This window comes from Etheostoma spectabile, chromosome 16, assembly GCF_008692095.1.
Source record: "Etheostoma spectabile isolate EspeVRDwgs_2016 chromosome 16, UIUC_Espe_1.0, whole genome shotgun sequence".
NCBI classification, from domain to species: Eukaryota; Metazoa; Chordata; class Actinopteri; order Perciformes; family Percidae; genus Etheostoma; species Etheostoma spectabile.
Window position 1 is genome coordinate 71,738 of NC_045748.1, and position 18,466 is coordinate 90,203.

The 18,466-nt window shown below is 39.6% G+C and overlaps 1 protein-coding gene across 8 annotated transcripts in view; it reads left to right on the forward strand.

The window, feature by feature from the left end:
• Positions 1-18,466, forward strand: part of tjp2a (tight junction protein 2a (zona occludens 2)) — a 76,595-nt gene that overhangs the window by 26,495 nt on the left and 31,634 nt on the right. The window contains exon 1 of one of the 8 annotated variants that reach the window (XM_032538835.1): positions 13,533-13,605. The exons of 6 other annotated variants lie outside the window; for them this stretch is intronic. In XM_032538835.1, the coding sequence (XP_032394726.1) occupies positions 13,603-13,605 (3 nt within the window). In that variant the 5' untranslated portion in view covers positions 13,533-13,602. Of the gene's footprint in view, positions 1-13,532; positions 13,606-16,204; positions 16,430-18,466 lie in introns of those variants that run through there. One more of the 8 variants, XM_032538838.1, reaches the window with a different exon arrangement.

Below are 18,466 nucleotides of genomic sequence, written 5' to 3' on the forward strand. Positions count from 1 at the left end.
GATTGGGATGATTGAGATTTCTCTTGGCACAGCTACCAGAAGACTTACAACTTTCAGACAGGTTCCTCCCGTCACATCTAGTTCGACAAGATCATTTGAAGGGTGCGCAATAAGCTCACCATCGACTGAAAGGCTTCCTAATATCCTTCACTGGTCTTTGTTCCAGACAACGGTATCTTTGGTCAATTTCTTTAACGTCTGAGAAAAAAACAGGGTATTCAATGCTTTAGGTTACTCGGTCTCTTGCAGCCATTTTATCCCAGCCTGCTGGTGTTCTTCATAATTCAATTACAGCCCCTTTAAAAGAAAAAAAAAAAAAAAAAAAAGATGTGTAATTGCAGAATGTAATAGGGCTTGTTTAAATTAATCATTCTCCACTTAAAATTGAAGTTTTAATGTCTGATATGGATTAATACGATCCCAGTTGATCTTAATATGCAATAACATTAGTTTTTCACAATGAATGTTACATTACCTTATTACATTTAATGTCATTTTGCTGATGCTTTATCCAAAGCGACTTATATGGCTTTATTGTCAGAGGTCGCACCCTTTGGAGCAACTAGGGACACATCGAGCCGGTCTTCCAAAGCTGTTAATATCCACTGCGCCTAATCAACGTGGTTGATGTGGTGTTATAACATAAGCTGGTGCATCATAAATAAATAATTGATCGTTGCTTCTTCCTTGTCCACATATGTTTCTGAACTCTCTTTTTATATACAAGCAAATGGTATTGTAAGTGACTTTCCCTAGCCTAACAATCTTGAATCAATTGAAAAATGTAATTGCATCGAAACTCATCAAGTTGGAAAATTATTGATCGAGCCTGGAATGTATCTCTGCTTCAGGTTGTTTCCTCCCCATTTCCCAAATTATATGCCATGTCCTCGTGTAGGATGTGGTAGGTATAGGTGCCCTGGTTGTATTGCATTCACAGGGAGTGATAGACTTTTTAGTATCTAAACTGAGCTGCTTTCTCATTCCTCAACTTACAATGTTTCCTTCCTGAAAAGACAAACCTGCAACAAGGAGAACAGACTAAATTTCTTGGGTATTTTGCTTCTGCAGGTCACTTCACATTCACTGCTGATCAAATTATACTCGTGTAGAGACCATGCCCACACTGATCCTTTTCTTTTGTCTCCCCCCCCCCTCCCATCTCCTTTCTCTACACTCCATCACAGATTTGTTTAGTGCATGGTGTCCCTTCATCTGGCTCCCTCACCATGCATTGCATAATGCCTTGGGCCTTTAGTATGCAGGCGCTACAGTGCTATCCACATATGGGAAATGTCAAGGGTCAGAGCACAAACTACTTATGTAAAGCAGTAAGAGACCCCCCCCCCCCCGAAAAAAACAAGAGCATTCTCTTAAATAGGAAAGCATGCACAAGGAAATTGGCCACAAAGTGAATCAATTCTTCTCTGTGCAGTTACCAGTCAAATATTGTCTGAGTAGATCGTGAGCAAGCTCCTCTTACATCCAGGATCTATTGCATGCTCACACTTCTGGTCTCTTTGTGGCTTTAGGCCAAGACCTTTGGCGCTGTGGCTCAGTGGTATAGCGTTGCCTGCCAATTGGAAGGTTGGTGGTTCGATCCCCGCCCGCAGTTATTGTCGAAGTGTCCTTGGGCAAGACACTGAACCCCAGTTGCCCCCGGTGCTGAGCTCGGAGTGTGAGTGTGTATGAATGTATATCTGATGAGGCAGGTGCACCTTGTACGGCACCCCGGCCACAGAGTATGAATGTGTGCGAATGGTGGTAAATCCTGTAATGTAAAGCGCTTTGAGCTTTGTTAGACTAGAAAGCGCTATTAAATACAGCACATTTACATGCACATTTACCTTTTAATTGTTCCCAGAACACTGTGGTGGCTCCAAGGCTCTGAAATGCTCTCCCTTCAGAGCCTTTGAGTCTTGAATTCTGTGGAAACCTTTAGAAACCATAAAGAACACATCTTTTTAGACAAGCTTTAATTAGCCCTATGTTTTGTATTTAATGGTGTTCACTGTGTGCACTTAGGGACCCCTCTTGTCGTGAAAGTCCCAAATATATATATATATATATATTATATATATATATCTATATATTATTAATATATATTATAATATATATATATATATATATATATTTATATGTGTGTATGTATATGCATGTGTGTAAAGTTTACTTACTTCCAGCACAAAATATGGATTGTGTTAAAGTTTTAAGCTGGGAGAAAAAACACTTGCAACTTGTATTTCTAGACACTATTTAAAACAATATGGACTGAATTTTGCTTTTGAAACAAAAGAAAGTACACATCACAGATCTAGTGGTGGAGTGGGAGTGCTTGGGTGGAAAACGGGATTGTTCGTATTTTTCCAATATTAATTTGTTCATGTTGTAGTTATGAAACTGCATCAGCAGTATTGCAAAAGAAAGCCAAAGAGCTTATCCGTTTCCAATCTTAGCTAGGAAATTAAAGTCACCACAAACCAATTGATTGCACTTCCATAGAGGTCGTAAATGTTTGTGTTTGTGCATTATCATGCGGTGAAAGATTAAAGATGTGTTGAGTATGCTGTTGAAGGATGGTCACAGTCAACTTGCATGAGAGTACAGTTGTTTGGTGTGAGCAGGGTAGTTTACAATTTGTATCAGAGCTTATTTGCTAAAAAAAACAGCTGCCTCTCCTAAGCTTGTGCAATTTTAGATAAAATTGTTCCAGAAAGTCTGTACCACTTCTTGTTACAATGTTGGACCCGAGGAAAAACATATTTAAACAAGCTTGACATTTTAGAGAGGCGGTGGTCGAGCGAGCTTGAGAGTGAATAAGAGGAGTGCCGTACAATGCAGTATCAGAAGATAATCTCTCTTGTATCATTGTTTCGCAGTAATTATGTTGTAAAGCAAAAGTCACACACACACACCTACGTAGGAATCTGCCCCATTTTCCGATTATGAGTTATGCAGAGCTTTATCCTGTCTGTCTCTCTGCGTCACACTTGTGGGCGGCTGGGGGTTACACATCAACCTGGGGCCCAAAGGCACTTTGTTACTACGTAGAAGTGTAACGTCCCTCCCACACAGCAAACAAAAAAGAAAGGGAGAACACAGCAGTGCGGGGTCTCTGCAGGTTTAGACACTACCACACACTCCATAGGGGTCACCGAGTAGATTGGGCATCAAGAACCGGTTGCAAATGAAATATTTTCAAAATTTGGTTTTGAATCCGATCAACGGTTCCAATTTAAACGGTTCAAGTTTCGGTTTCTGTGGCGGCCACCGTACTTCGCGCTTGTTGTGTGCAGCCACGGCACACTAGTTTTAGTGTGGCTTTATGTCACTTGGAAAAGTAGTAACCGTTTCAACTAAAGAATCAATTTGAGAAGCGTTAAGAACCCGAATCAAAAGCTAATTGGAATGAAAATAGTTCAAGTCAAAGTGTGTGTGTGTGTGTGTGGTGTGTGTGTTGTTGTGTGTGTGTGTGGGTGTGTGTGTGTGTGTGTGTGTGTTTGTGGTGTGGGTGTTGTGTGTGTGTGTGTTGTGTGTGTGTGTGTTGGTGTGTGTGTGTGTGTGGTGTGTGTGTGTGTGTGTGTGTGTGGTGTGTGTGTGTGTGTGTTGTGTGTGTGTGTGTGTGTTTGTGTGTGTGTGTGTGTGTGTGTGTGTGTGTGTACAGACCCAAAGTTTGGAACCACCTCCTTCAATACCTTTGCTTTCTTTTCATGACATTTACGTTGTAATTATTACTGAAGGCACAACCATTATGAATGAACACATGGATTATGTACTTACAAAAAAGTGTGAAATAACTGAAACATGTCTCATATTCTGTTTCTTCAAAGTAGCCACCCTTTTGTTTTTGATAGTGCTGCAAACCCTGGTGTTCTCTCAATGATCTTCATGAGGTAGTCCCCTGAAATGGTTTTCACTTCACAGGTAATTAGCCTTTGTCAGGGTTAATTACTGAATTCTACCTTATTAATGGAGTTGGGACCATCAGTTGTATTGTGCAGAAGTCAGGTTGATACAAACCCGACACCTATTGACATATTAGAATTCATATTATGGCAAGAACCATTGCTAAGAAAGGAAACAAGTGGCCATCATTACTTTAAGAAATGACGGTCAGTACAGTCTGGAAATTGCAAAAAACTTTGACCGGTCCCCAAATGCAGTCGCAAAACCATCAAGCGCTACAACAAAACTGGCTCACTGGAGGACCGCCCCAAGAAGAAGAGCAAGAGTCACCCTGCTGCTGAATAAGTTCATCTGAGTCACCACCCAGAAATTCAAGTTAACAGCAGCACAGTATGAGAGACCAGATGATACACACAGAGTTCTAGCAGCGACACATCTCTATAACAACTGTTAGAGAGAGACGGCGCAAATCAGCCTTCATGGTCAAATAGCTGCTAGTAACCTACTGCTAAGAAGGCAACAGCAAAAGAGATTTGTTTGGCCAAGAACACAAGGAAACTCAAAATTGACCAGTGGATATCTGTGCTTTGTTCTGAGATCCAAGTTGATCTTTGGTTCCACCTGCGTGTCTTGCTGACGGAGAACAGTGACCGGATAATTCTACATGCCTGGTTCACACCGTGAAGCGTGGAGGGGAGTTGTGATGGTGTGGGGGTGCTTTGCTGGTGACACTGTTAGGGATTTATTCAAAAGTGAAGGCATACTGAACCAGCATGGCTACCACAGCACCCTTCAGCGGCATGCCATCCATCCAGTTTGCGTTTTAGTTGGATCATAATTATTTTTCAAAAGGACAATGACCCCAAACACACCTCCAAGCTGTATAAGGCTATTGACCAAGAAGGAGATTGTGAGTCCACAGTCACCGGACCTGAACCCAATCGAGATGGTTTGGGGGGAGCTGGACAGCAAGTGAAGGCAAAGGGCCAGTAGTGCTGAGCATCTCTGGATCTCCTGTTGGAACCATTTCAGGTGACTACCTCTTGAAGCTCATCAAGAGATGCCAAGAGTGGTCAAAGCAGTAATCAGAGCAAAGGGTGGCTACTTTGAAGAAACTAAATATAAGACATGTTTTCAGTTTATTTCACTCTTTTGTTAGTACATAATTCCACATGTGTTCATTATATTATATTTCTATCTATCTATCTATCTTCTATCATCTATCTTATCTATCTATCTATCTATCTATCTAGATTTATGTATGACGATGGCGTTGCCTAATTGTCCACAGAGGGCTCCTACAACGTCCCTGCAACAACACTGATTATTAGTTTCATCTTTTTGTACTTTTTATATCCAAGGCGGCTGGAATATTTTTTCATCAGAACTTTATTATATTTTGATGTTTCCTCTGTTTTGTTGTGACAAAAAATATTATATTATTTAAGTGAAAACTCAAATAACTACAAATATTGTTAGGAAATTTGTTGGTTTTGTAGCGCGTTTCTTGATTTCTTTTCAAAAATATTTATCGGCCGATATATCGGCATATCGGTTTTTTATTCGGCACCCATTTTATTTATATAGCGCTAATAAACATAACAACAGTTATCTCATTGCGCTTTTCAGAGCAGTCTAGACCGACTCTGTGTGTTATTTACAGAAACCAACAATGAGAAGATATAATAACCAAATATTCGCATCGCCTTTAAAATCCTTTACCGGTTGGGCTCTACTAAAACACACTTACTGCTTTACTTGTCTTCAACTGTCTGGCAAGGGCAATTTATTGATAAGGGTTTTACTGAAAACTACAGAGCAAACAACCCAAATTTAAGCGATTTGTTTTTTTGTTTTTTAAATACTGACAATTCTCATGTTAAAGTTTTTAACAAATGGTCTATATACCGAACACACATGTTGAAGAAATGGAGAGGTTTTGAATTGTTCACACATGTGTACCTTTTTGTGTGTTGTGTTTGTGTGCATGTTTATCTGTGTGCTGTTTTATCCCCACATACACATTTTTCCTCGTCTAATGCAGTTTGTCTGGCTGAGAGCACTCAAGTGTGGTGTTGGATTATGATTAAACCGCCTGTGAATGCTCCACAGTTTAATGGTCGGGTCTCCTTCCCTTTCAGCCCAGACGAGGCTCCTAATCTGGGCTGCTCTGAAAAAATGACACGCAGCACAGGTGGACTCAAAAAACCCCTCTCTGCTTCTTTTTCCCTCTCCTTTGTGTGTCCCAACATTTTTTAAAATAGACACTTATTTCTTCCCCACGATGCTCTTGAATTTTGAGCCTTGCTTGTTTTGAGTCTGAGGGATTCTGCTGCTCAGTGAAATCTGCAGCCGCTCTCATGCACGACCCCCCGTACCGTAATCCAGACATCCAAGCGCTGGAAATAAATCCTGTCCATTTGCATTGGCTGGCTGCCATCAAGAGGCCCCGAGATCTATTATTTATTTAATTCAAACCTCTCTTAGGACATGGCAGCCTGCTCTAAACTGGTAACTCGGGCTGAAAGTATGACATTTAATCTGCGCTGTGGTGTGGCACGCAGGCCAGGATTGGTGAGTGCAAAACTTATGTTACCTATGACCTACATGTCGGGCTGAAAAGATTGTTGATTGATTGATTGAGGATTGATTGATGATGAATCGATTATTATATTATTGATATTTGATAATTGATTAATCGGTCTGAGAACTTTTAGGGAAACATTTCTCTCATTTCAGCTTCTAAAATGTGAATATGTTTCTAGTTGAGTTCATTTGGGCTTGAAAACATTGATTACATTTTTGCCGTTTTATAGACCAAAAACTAATCGAAAATAATCAACCAGGAAAATGATCTGAGTGCAGCTAGTCTATTACTTCCATGGATTAATGTTAGGGGTTCCGCGCCTGGAAATTCCAAGGATGTCCCGCTTTGTCTGTTTTACCTTGGGCTTTCTTTGTGTTGCGTTCTAACCTCCGGGGATCTATGAGGACATGGTAACTGCTCCTAAGATCTCTGCAGGGTAAATCCGACAGCTAAGCTAGCTGTGTGTGTGTTTATCTAAAGCCTGATATATCTTCTTCCTCTGTGCCATAGAGATCCATTGGTGTCCAAAAGCTATTAAAACACATCAATGACCCCACGTTGCACAGTGTTCCTTTTTAATTCATTTTGGCTCGTCCCACACATACTAATACTCCCTCACCAAATGTGTATTCCTCCACAGCTGAAAATAGTCCCCATCAATGCACTATTTATTCCTGTTTGAGTAACGCTCATTTGAAACTACCGTGTCCAGCTGTTTTTGAAAATGGAAAGTCTTTTATTTAGAAACTACATTTGAGACACTTTCAAGGATCTGTACAGTCAAATCAAGTGCCACAGACAGGAGGAAGGTCTAACTTTTGTGAGACAGACAAACAAGGTGTTGTCTTTATTAAGGGATGGCATATGAAAGGCTATGGAACCAAACAGAATGTGCCAAAGCAGCTGAAGAAAGCAATGAGACAGATTTTAAATGAAGCGCCCATTGGGACATTGCTGTGAAAACGTGTTTTTTGTGCTCACAAATCTGTCCCTGTGTACACTCAATCTTCAAGTGCAGATTGATTACAGCTTTATCCTGTTTAGTAGTAATTGTGTCCAATAAACCAGCATAGGGTTAGCCCTGGTGAAGGGGTGTGTGAGGGTGAAGTAGATGGATCTGCCTGGGTGTGAATGCAAGAAGACTAAGCCTGGATGGGGATTATGGGAGAAGGGGGCGGGAGCGTAACGATCTGTCGGCTTGTACCACAAGAATCCCAGCTACAGCAGCTGCAGCAGCTACAACGCGCAGCAGTGGTGGTGGTGGCGGCACAGGCTGCGTTTTCATTAGAGAATGTCCAAAGAAGACTCTGGAATTAGGTAACTGCGTGCTGTCCATCCTCTTGCCGGCCCACTGCCTGGCAGGAACGTGTCCGTTGTTTGTTTCCTTTTATCCTCATTCGCTAGGGAAGCCAAAGACATCTGACGGAGGTCGCTGTTGGAGCAGGACGCGTAGTAGCTCTGCCACGGGGACCTGCGCTTCTGGGTGCTAAAGCTTTGGCATCATTGTCATGGAGAGACAAGTTTGTATCTTTCTGAAGAAAAGGAGCAAACATGGCGAAGTGAGTGATGGAGGAAGTGTAGGCAGCAGTCAGAGCAGTGTTTTTGTGTGGGCTGTTGCGCGTGAAAGAATTCAAAGATGAAGTTTAAGAGTTCATCACAATCATGCAGGCCCATAGGGATTGTTCCCCTGAACAACGGGAGCTTCTGCCGCCTGGTAGGAAACTGTGGAGACCCCAGGGGTGAGTTTTGTGGGTTTGGGTGTGGGGGTGTAACATGCATAGAGAGCCTGTGCTAGTAGTAGTGAACCGCATGTGTCACTCAACGGTTGCAGCTGATTATCTCATACAGATCTACAGTGGATATAAAGTCTGCACACCCCTGTTAAAATGCAGGTTTTTTTGTGATGGAAAAAAAATGGGCTTTGAGGTAGGTGGCGAGACGGAAGCCTTTCTTACAAGAAAAACATCTAAGTCCGGCTGAAGTTTGCAAAAACAGACATCGAGTCTCCCAAAGCATGTGCGAAAATGTGTATAGTCTGATGAAACCAAGGTTCAACTTTTTGGCCGTAATAAAAAACAACACTGCACATTACCCAAAGAACGCCATACCCGAGTGAAGCTGGTGGTGGCAACATCATGCTTTGGCTGTTTTTCTTCAGCTGGAACTGGGGCCTTAGTCAGGTTGGAAGAAGTTATGAACAGTTCCAAATACCAGAAAACCGAAGCACACATCCAAATCCACAAAAGCATGGCTTCGCCAAAAGAAGATGAGCGTTTGGATGGCCCAGCCAGAGCCCAGACTTGAATCCAATTGAACTTCCGTGGGTGACCATAAGAGGGCTGTGCACAGGAGATGTCCTCACAAAGTACAGAGTTGGAGCACTTTTGCAAAGAAGTGTCAAATATCGCCACGTCAAGATGTGCCATGCTAAGGACTCGTACCCAAAAGAACTGATGCTGTAATAAAATCAAAGTGCTTCAACAAAGTATTTATTTAAGGGTGTGCACACTTATGCAACGGGTTGTTGTACGTTTATATTTCCCCCCCCTGAAATATTTTGTTTGTTCATTTGTTGAGGTTATCAGTCCATTTAAGGTGGAAACAAGTCTGACATGATTTATCTAAAAACATTTTTTTTTACTCACCAAACCTGCCATTATAACAGGGTGTGTAGACTTTGTATTTCCATTGTACAGCTAAACTAGGGCTGCAACTGTTTTCATTGTTGACAATCTGATTTTTTCAGTATAATCCCCTCTGCTATGGTTTTTTACAAGAATGTGTCACTCAGTGACATTGTATTGATATATATTTCACACAGTATGGCAAATGAATGCAAAACCACATACTAATACATAAATACATGCAATGATTTTGGCTAGGTATATACTTAAACTGTATAAACAATTTTATATATTGAATTTTGTATATTGTTCAAACATCCTTTCTTACTACACTACCCATTGTTCATCCTACATTCTTTACATTTATTCATCTTCATATACAGTATATGCTAGTGTTTGTACTGTCTAATTTATGCTAAACGCCTTGCATTTTATTTTGTGTGCTGTTCATCACAATGGATAGTAATGTTCCATTCATTTCAAACAAACTCTCAAAATACTTCAAAATAATACATAATAACAGCTATCATTTTAAATGCTAGCATTGTGCACACAGCAGCTCCGACATCTTCATGTTCTTAATGATGTGATTCCATTGAAAGACGTGAAAAATTATTATTGATGTATTGCCTAATAGTTAAAGTGATATTGGTGAATTGCATCACCTGTAAGGCAGGCAAACTCATCAAATTATTATATTTTGTATTTTTTTTTTTAAAGATCATTCCTGGGCTTTTTCCCATTCATTATAGTGACAGTGATAGACTGGAAAGGGGAGAGAGATGGGGGGACAACACACAGCAAAGGGAAGTAGGGTGGACTCGAACCCGGCGCCGCTGCAGGAACTCAGCAACATGAGCGAACGCTCCTATTGGGTGACTAGAGGCCACCGGTAACTATAATCTTATTATCTCAGGTGTTTGAACAGAGGTTTGGTCCAGGCTAATAAATTCGTTTTTTTATCAAAATTTTTGCTACTTTTACACCTTGCTTTCACACTACTGTGGCATTTCCATGCCCCTAAAAAGGAGACATTGAAAAGGTAGTTTGAAAACTCTGAGGTTGCGTTGTAGTCTGACGAGCACAAACGGTGACCTTTTGGAGTCTATAGCAACATCCACATCAATCCGTATTATTGGTTGATAGCTTACATACCTTTCTAATTTCAACATTCCTGAGTACACGCTTTACTTTCATAAGTCCGTCTCAGTCCGTACATTATCTGCTTGTTCGTTTCCTCTTTCTTTCTTCTAACTATTCTGTATTTTCAAACACAGAGTTAACATTAGACATTCAGCTTTGTTTACATGGGACACTGCGCCCAGTTAACACAATTGTCACTACACTTTTTTGGTTTACGTAGTTAATATGATAAGAGATCATTTCTGTATAAAGATTAATGTGTTTTTTTGTTTGTTTTGTTTTTATAATTTAACATAGCGGAGTGTAGTCTCAATAGGTGTTGGTTGTGTTTAAAAATGTTAAATACTAGTGTCTACCTAGTTTTTGGTCCTGAGGTATCTCAGATTGTGACTTTGAATTCATAACCGAAAGCTTGCGTTACAAATGGGCAATATCGGTCTTTACCCGGATCAATGAAAACGCTGTTGAGTTTTTACATGTAGAAGAGGTTTGGAGCGTGACCTATATTAGGGAATAAAAGTCCTATTACTCGCCAATGTTGCTTGGGCTTGTCTCCTGTGAGTCCCCCAACTTTTTGAAGTGCAATACTAAATTGCTTGAGGAACCTATAGGAAGGGGAGATGACAGTTAAGTGTACACATTACAAAGACAGTCAATATGGGCCCTTCAGAGGGAAGTGAGCAGGAATTTGAATACTTCACATTGTTCCAGTAGATACCGAGCTTGACCTACATGTCTGTGCTTGATGTGTTAGGGGTTGCATGCTTAGTCTGCAGAGGCATTCTGCTTTCTTTACTCTCAGCACAGTATCGCTCTGACTGTATCCGGTCAGGCCATTAGAAGGCATCAGAAACCTTAGGTCTGACTCACTGCCACAAGTTGGGGGGAAAATAGTTTTTTCAGCTCTGTGAAAACACCACATGTTCAGACATGTTATCAATCAGGTTGAGATGCTGCCCTCAAAGTAAAACTGCAGATTATAGAATTATAGTCATAGTATCAGTGTGAGCCGGTCTCCTCTGGGTTTCCTCAGTCATACACAAGTGGTTTAGTTCTGGGAACTTTGGTATTTATTCTCTTTCATTGCCTACTTTTCCTACTGGTCCTTTCGGTCTTAGGGTTAGTTGACATGAAAGTTTTATTTGCGGTTCGACTGTTGCATCATGGAAATGTGAAAGTGTGTGGTTTCTTCTTGTTTTGATTGACAACAGTCCAAACCTCAAACATAGACAATTTCCACATAAAAGAAAAGCCCATTTAAGAAGCTGGACCGCATATTTTTGGCATATCTGTTAGTTCTCACTTTGGTCCTAGATGATACATGACCTGGATTGCCATGGAATTGTGTGCAAATTCTATGGTGCCCAGAGAATAACCCAACTGACCGGTGTTCCTTTGAATTTCCTTAACAGACCACCTAGTTCTCAATTATCCAGTGAAATATTTCACATCCTATTTTATTTTCCAAGGGACAGCTGGGTTCAGTGTTTGGTTGATCCCTTGCTCCTCATGTCTACACGTTGAAGTGTCCCTGGTAAAGTCACTGAACCCACTAAACCCCATGTAGGTTTGCGCACACATTAAGGTTACCGTTGGGATGAATTGTAATCACTTTGGTGATTCCCCAATTTTTCATCTAGCACCATCAGCACAGGCTAAAGTTTATCCAAATTTTTTTTTTTACGACCAATACTAATTGACCAAAACTAATGACATCCCTCACATCACAGCTGTAGCCTACTTGTTTACTGCTAATTAGCAGATGTTCTAAATCTAAGTTGCACCATTGAAGTTGTAGGAGCGGTCAGTAAATCAACGCGCATTCGTTCGTGATGTGCACAGTGATCCGTCTCTTTATTTAATAACTGCAACAGCAACATAAGTAAACTTGTTTTAAACAAAGAAAAAAACGTTAGTCTCACAAAATGCGGTTGAAAAATAGTTTGTCCTTCTGCTCTTAGTCATACACACACACACTACCTAGCTCAGGTGAGGTCTATATAGATTAACACCCCTGACGCCACCATCATCTCATCACCATTAACATCACGTAACATGATCAACAGTAATTGTAATCGTCATTATTTGAATATAGGTATCGGTAGGATTTATAAATTACAGGCATGTGAAGAGGATAAACAAAAATCAGTGTAATGGCTTCAACACAAGTTAGTAGCATGTTATCAAGCATTTAACAACTAGGTGGTGGATATGATAAACTTAACTGTTAGCATTGTCATTGTAAGCAGGTTACATGTTGACGTTAGTCTTAAGCTCAAAGCGCTGCTGTAGCCGACTTAGTATTGCACTTTCATACATTGGGGGACGCACAAGAGACATCTGAAAAGTATAGTCAAAGTCAATGGAGCATAGCCTGACACATCAGAGAGCTTGACGCTTCAAGAGCACTGCATCCTACATTTCTCCATAATGCACTTGATCAGTGTCTCATTAAACCCTCACTGCTGGGTAAATGCACACATCTCTATAACAATTTGTCACACAACTTTCGCTTAAAAATGTGCAGTGCTAAAGCCCAAGCTGGAGATACCTTGATGACATCACTTCACTTATGACATCACTGCATCATCAGGGTTATTTTCTCTGACTTGAAAAGACTGTTTTTACAAGTTGAGTAGCACTAAACATAATGAGTACACTAATATGATGTGTAAAATCAGTGAAGTCCTCTTTTTGATAATTTCAGGACTAAAGCCCTAGTATTACCTAGAGACCTTTTAGAAATTTGTAATAATTGCAGAGTTGTCTGTGATCTTAATCCTGTACAAGTATATGGCTGCACGGGTAATGATAAATAAACCTTGACATCCTATATAGGGATAATGTCAGTAAATTTGAGTACAATACAAACTTTACTTATCCAGTGCAAATGAGCCGCACAAAACACAGACGTGGTTGTTAATTTCTAAATCACATGAGTCCCCTGGTAGTACTAGTCCCGTGTAAATTGGGCTCAATCTGCAAATTTAAAAAAACAAAAGTAAGGTCACAGCCTGCTTTCCCAAATTGAACCTTGTGTGGGTATACTACTACTCCGGTCACAAAATACACAATCACTGCTCTCTCTTGACAAAGATCTGCAGAGTGAATGTTTGTTCTTATTGAAATCTTTTTTAATGCGTAACACACTTAAAGAAAGAGAAAAGACCCCTCCAGTAAAGTTAGTATAATTAGTGTTGTTCCCTCTGTGTGCGTAGGGACCAGCCTGGTTTCGATCAGACCAGCACTGACCTGCTCAAGCCTCAGCAAGTTCCGCTGGTCACGAGAAGCCCAGTACTTGTATCTCCGCCGCCTCTCTTCACGCAGCTATCGGCTATTACGATGGGATTTGTTTACAAGATGTCAAGTGTTGGTGTTGTGTTTTTAGAGTGACGTGAAGACTGGTTTGGCACTGTTGACTCCTTACGTGTTTCAAGGTTGAATGTCTAATGTCTATTAAATCTAAGCATTTAGTGTGCTGTATACTTTTGAGTTTTGAATCCAGTCACGGAAGTATGAAGCAGCTATATTCTAAGCCCGACCGATAAAGGCAATACCGATACAGATATTTGGTTATCTAAAAATCCAATATTCCGATATATCGGTCGATATGTGTTATAAAAAAAACAAAACAGAAATGCGTAACAAAATTAACAGATTTTCCCACCATTAGTTATTTGAGTTCTCACTAAAATATAATAATAATAATAATAATAATAATAATAATATAATATTAATTCATTAATAATAATTTGTTTTTTGTCACAACGAACGAGAACTCAAATATATAGTTCTGATAAATAAAACGTATAAATTAAAAAAAATAAATGGAAATTTAAGTCCTTAACAAAACTAAATAGTGTTGCCAAAAGGGATGTTGTAGAGCGCCCTCTGGTTGGAAAAACTATGCAACGCCAACACTAATAACATGGGTGACCGTCCGTTTTTAATTTGATTTTTTTTGATTATCGAACAATTTATTTGTCTTAATAAATGATTCGGATGAACGAATATTTAAAAAAATAAAACAAAATTGGCCATTATAAATGCGATCCGATGGTTCGGGAAATACTTATAATGGCCAATAATATCGGCCCGTCTATATGGTCCCGCGTACATATTTATACCGTTTGCACACAACAACTCATGGCTTTTCTGTGAAGACGGAGATGGCCATTTCTTTTCTACACTGTACTTTGTTCTGTATGTTGCATATAAAACCCTCACAGGTCCATTGAGGTTTAGTGATATTACACTTTAACGTCACTTGGATGATTATGTGTTTCTCTTATGAAACCTATCATAATCCCATCACTGGATAACAAAAAATGCGTGCATGCATTTTTGTTTTTTTGTTATCTAAAAATAGTTTGTAGCTGCAAGCAAGGCTGTGTCCCTTCTGAAACAATAATTTATGGGGATATGAGGTTTCATGAGTCAGTATTTTACAGACTTCTTTCTTATTTGAACCAACCACGCTTTAGTGACCCTCTGCATCCACATAATGATTAACCAGATAGACATGTCACATCCTGAAAGCTTCATTGTTTTAATGACTTGGTCCACCAATGATTCGGGTCAGTGAAGCTGTTTTGCATTAGGATGGCCTATTTTAAGGCCAGTTGCTGAAATGTGGTGATTTCTTGATTGACCTGATTCCTATGGTGTTGCTGCATAGTAGTATATTAAATTACACATTTATTGATTAGGGATTGAAACGGTCAACTGGCGTTCTTATCTGTGATTTGTCTTTTTTTGATTAAATCAATTAAGGTCAGGCTTGAATAGATAGTTGATAGTATACACACCACACACACACACACACACCACACACACACAGAACAGTAGTTATTATGGGACGCTGCACATGGAGACATTTTTACACAGTTCTATAACCTTTACTACGTTTGTGTACTTTTAGTGTGTGATGGTTTTTCATGTTTTTGCCCCCTAGTGCCAGTGAAAGTTAGCATGCAGTGATAATTTAGACAATAGTGTGCTTCCAACTTTTTTATAAGCAATTGGTTGACAACTCTTTCTGTTTCAACAATATATTGCCTCTTGACAACGCCAGCTCTTTTGGTGTGGAAAACTGACTTGCTTGCACAGAACCCTGACCTCAACCCCTACCAACACCTTTCGGGTAAACTGAAACGCTGACTGTAAGTAATGCCAACATCAGTGTTGGATTTCACTAATGCTCATATGCTGAATGAGAACAAATCCATGTAACCAGGTCCAAACTTTTGTGGAAAGCCCAAAACCACAAGACTGGTTTTAGAATGACAACAATCACATGCAGTTGGCTTAATGTTCAGGTCTACATATTTAGGCTTTTGTATTTTCTAAACTGTAATGCATCCTCTTGTTAAGCAAAACCTATAAAAAAAATGCTGCAAAGGGGAGAAATAAGAGAAAACAATAAATAATAAACTGAATATTGTTTGCCCAGTCAAATAATTGGTCGTAAATTTGCTTAGGAGTTTAAGTATATGTGTATCTCTTTTGTGTTGCTTTATTTAATTTAGCGCTTTGACTATTTTATACACACTAAACTACCGGAACATTGTTTTGCCTTTTGGAAAAAAACTTTTTGTGCCGTCTGTCTGGGACCTCCACAGCAGGCTCCCTAAAATCAATGGGAATTTAGGACGGATCCATGTCAGCGGTATTACAGGTGCAGCCACTCTACACATGTATCAATATGTATTCATTTGTTCGTTATTTCTGATAACCAAATTAATAGTTTTTGTTTCTTGTAATTTTTTCAAACGGGTTTGATGTTATCGCACGATGTGCGATAACATGTTTTAGTTTCCTGTTCTCTTTCATAGTATTTTATACTCAACACCCCTCATCCTCACATCTAATTTGGTATGATCCAAACCAGCCAGGAGTCGTCGGAGCTTATTTTTGCTCTGATGTCTAATCTTGATGTTTTTTAGAAGGTAAAGTGCGATAATCAAGTAAAGCAGGTGAAACTTTTTCACTTTTTACACTTCGAAACTCTTAGTTTCTACTAAACTTTGGCCTCCATCTGACGGAAACGTCTAACTAGTTTTGGTTTTCCACTAAATAACGTTACTAGTCCCGGGCAGTTCAAAGTGCGTGATGCGAGTAAAATGGGGGGCTGCTCACTTTGAGCAGATACGCAACTCAATATTTCACCGTAAGTACTTCCATTTTGAAATTCAAAGTATTTTTAAACACAAAGTTGACTGAAAATAGCACTGATAACTCCTCTTACAGTGTTTGGTATGTATGTTTTAAAGGTAGAGTCGTTTTTCTGGAGTTTCCATGAATCCCTGTTGCACCTGCTCGGATGTTAGCTAACTGTCAGCTAGAGATTAGTTTAGCTAGTTAAAAAATACTTTAAAAGTTAATAAATCCATTTAAACTTTGTTTTGGCCCTATAATCGTTATTGATATATTGACCTCTCCCATAATGTATCGCTTTTTCCAGTTTACAGTGCACTTACGGTAACGTTAACTTGAATGTCGGTAATTTGGTGTTCAAAATAACCTGTTTTCCTTTTTTTGTTTTTAACTCGCCTTTTTTGCAGTAGCAAGAGTTAACGGTGGTAGGGTCGGCACTGTATTACAAACTACACATTTCCCAAATTATAATGTTTTTGATTTTTAATAATGTGACGTTACTAGTTACTCTTTAAAATGCCTCACAGTGTAAGGCGACTCTGTCCCCAGTAGGGGGCAGACTTTTCAGCTTTTCTGTTATCAGCCACCAGCAGCACACGAAATATGTAAACTTTCAGACTGCCTGGGTAGTTTGAGTTGAACAGACTATGCAGTAAAAATAAAGTTACAAACTTCTTCCTAGCAAATAGTTGCTAAACAAAGTATGGGGTTTATATGCTACATCCAAAGATCTTTAGTTTCACAGCTAACAACTGACATCTCCCTTGAGTACTGAGGTTACAGATTCAAAAATATCAGGAGAAAAACAGAAAGTCAGTCATCTTTTCTTTATCTTTATCTTTAATACTATGGCGGTGTACTTGAATCCGAGCAGAAATGTCTTATTTTCTGGTTTCAGTATCTCAAGTGATAATGTCAGCTTTAATATTATTGTAACTGAATAGGTTTGTGGTTTTTGCAAAACAGGAGAATTGTAGACATCCCTTTTTTTAATATATATATATATATATAATATATAGATATACACACACACACCATACAGTCCCTGACAAAAGTCTTGTCGCTTATCTATTTTGTAGAAACACCTGCTATTAACCTGACTTTTAATTAATCATTGGTGTAAGAAATAGCTCATATGAAAAGCTAAAACCCTCCCAAATGATGTTCAATGCACTGAAATAAATTAGTTTCACTAAAAAAGATTTATTATTTAACAAGACAGGTCAAATTTTGGCTAGACAAAGTTTTGTCGCCTATCATAAATTGAACAAATTACTACAAACTAAAATTGTCAGCAAATTAAATAGTGTGGCTGTGAGATTCAAATTGAATATCTTGTATGACTTCCATGAGCTTGAAGACTGCATCCATGCGGTTTGGCAAGGATTCATACAATGTATTGATGAGTCATCAGGAATAGTAGGAAAGCAGTCTTGCATGCCTCCCAGAGTTCATCAATATCTTTGGTTGGTCTTCATGCTTCCTCTTTCATCCTACCCCACATACGCTCATGATGTTCATGTCTGGTGACTGGGCCGCCAATCCTGGAGCATCTTGATCTTCTTCGCCTTGAGGAACTTTGAAGTGGAGATGGAATATGCGATGGAGCACCATCCTGCTGGAGAATTTGGCCTCTTTATGGTTGGGAATATAAGAGGTAGCTAAGATTTCTTGGTATTTGAGACTATTGATGTTGCCCTCCACCTGAGATCTCACACCCCCCATACTGGATGTAACCCCAGACCATGATTTGTCCGCCACCAACTTCACTGTTTTCGGGTGAATCTTGGATCCATGCGGGCTCCAGTAGGTCTCCTGCAATATTTGCGGCAACTGTGGTGTAATTCAACAAGATTCTCTGAAAAATCCCTTTCTTCCACTTCTCCAGCGCCATTCTTTTAGCAGGCTGTGGCCTTGGCAATGCCACTCGGTTTTTCAATTGTCGTTTGTTCTTTCTGGGCACTGATTCGACCATGGAGGCCATTTCGAGACAGAATCCGCACAACCGTTCTTGTTGACACAGGGACTTCAGGGGACAAGGTCTCGTGGG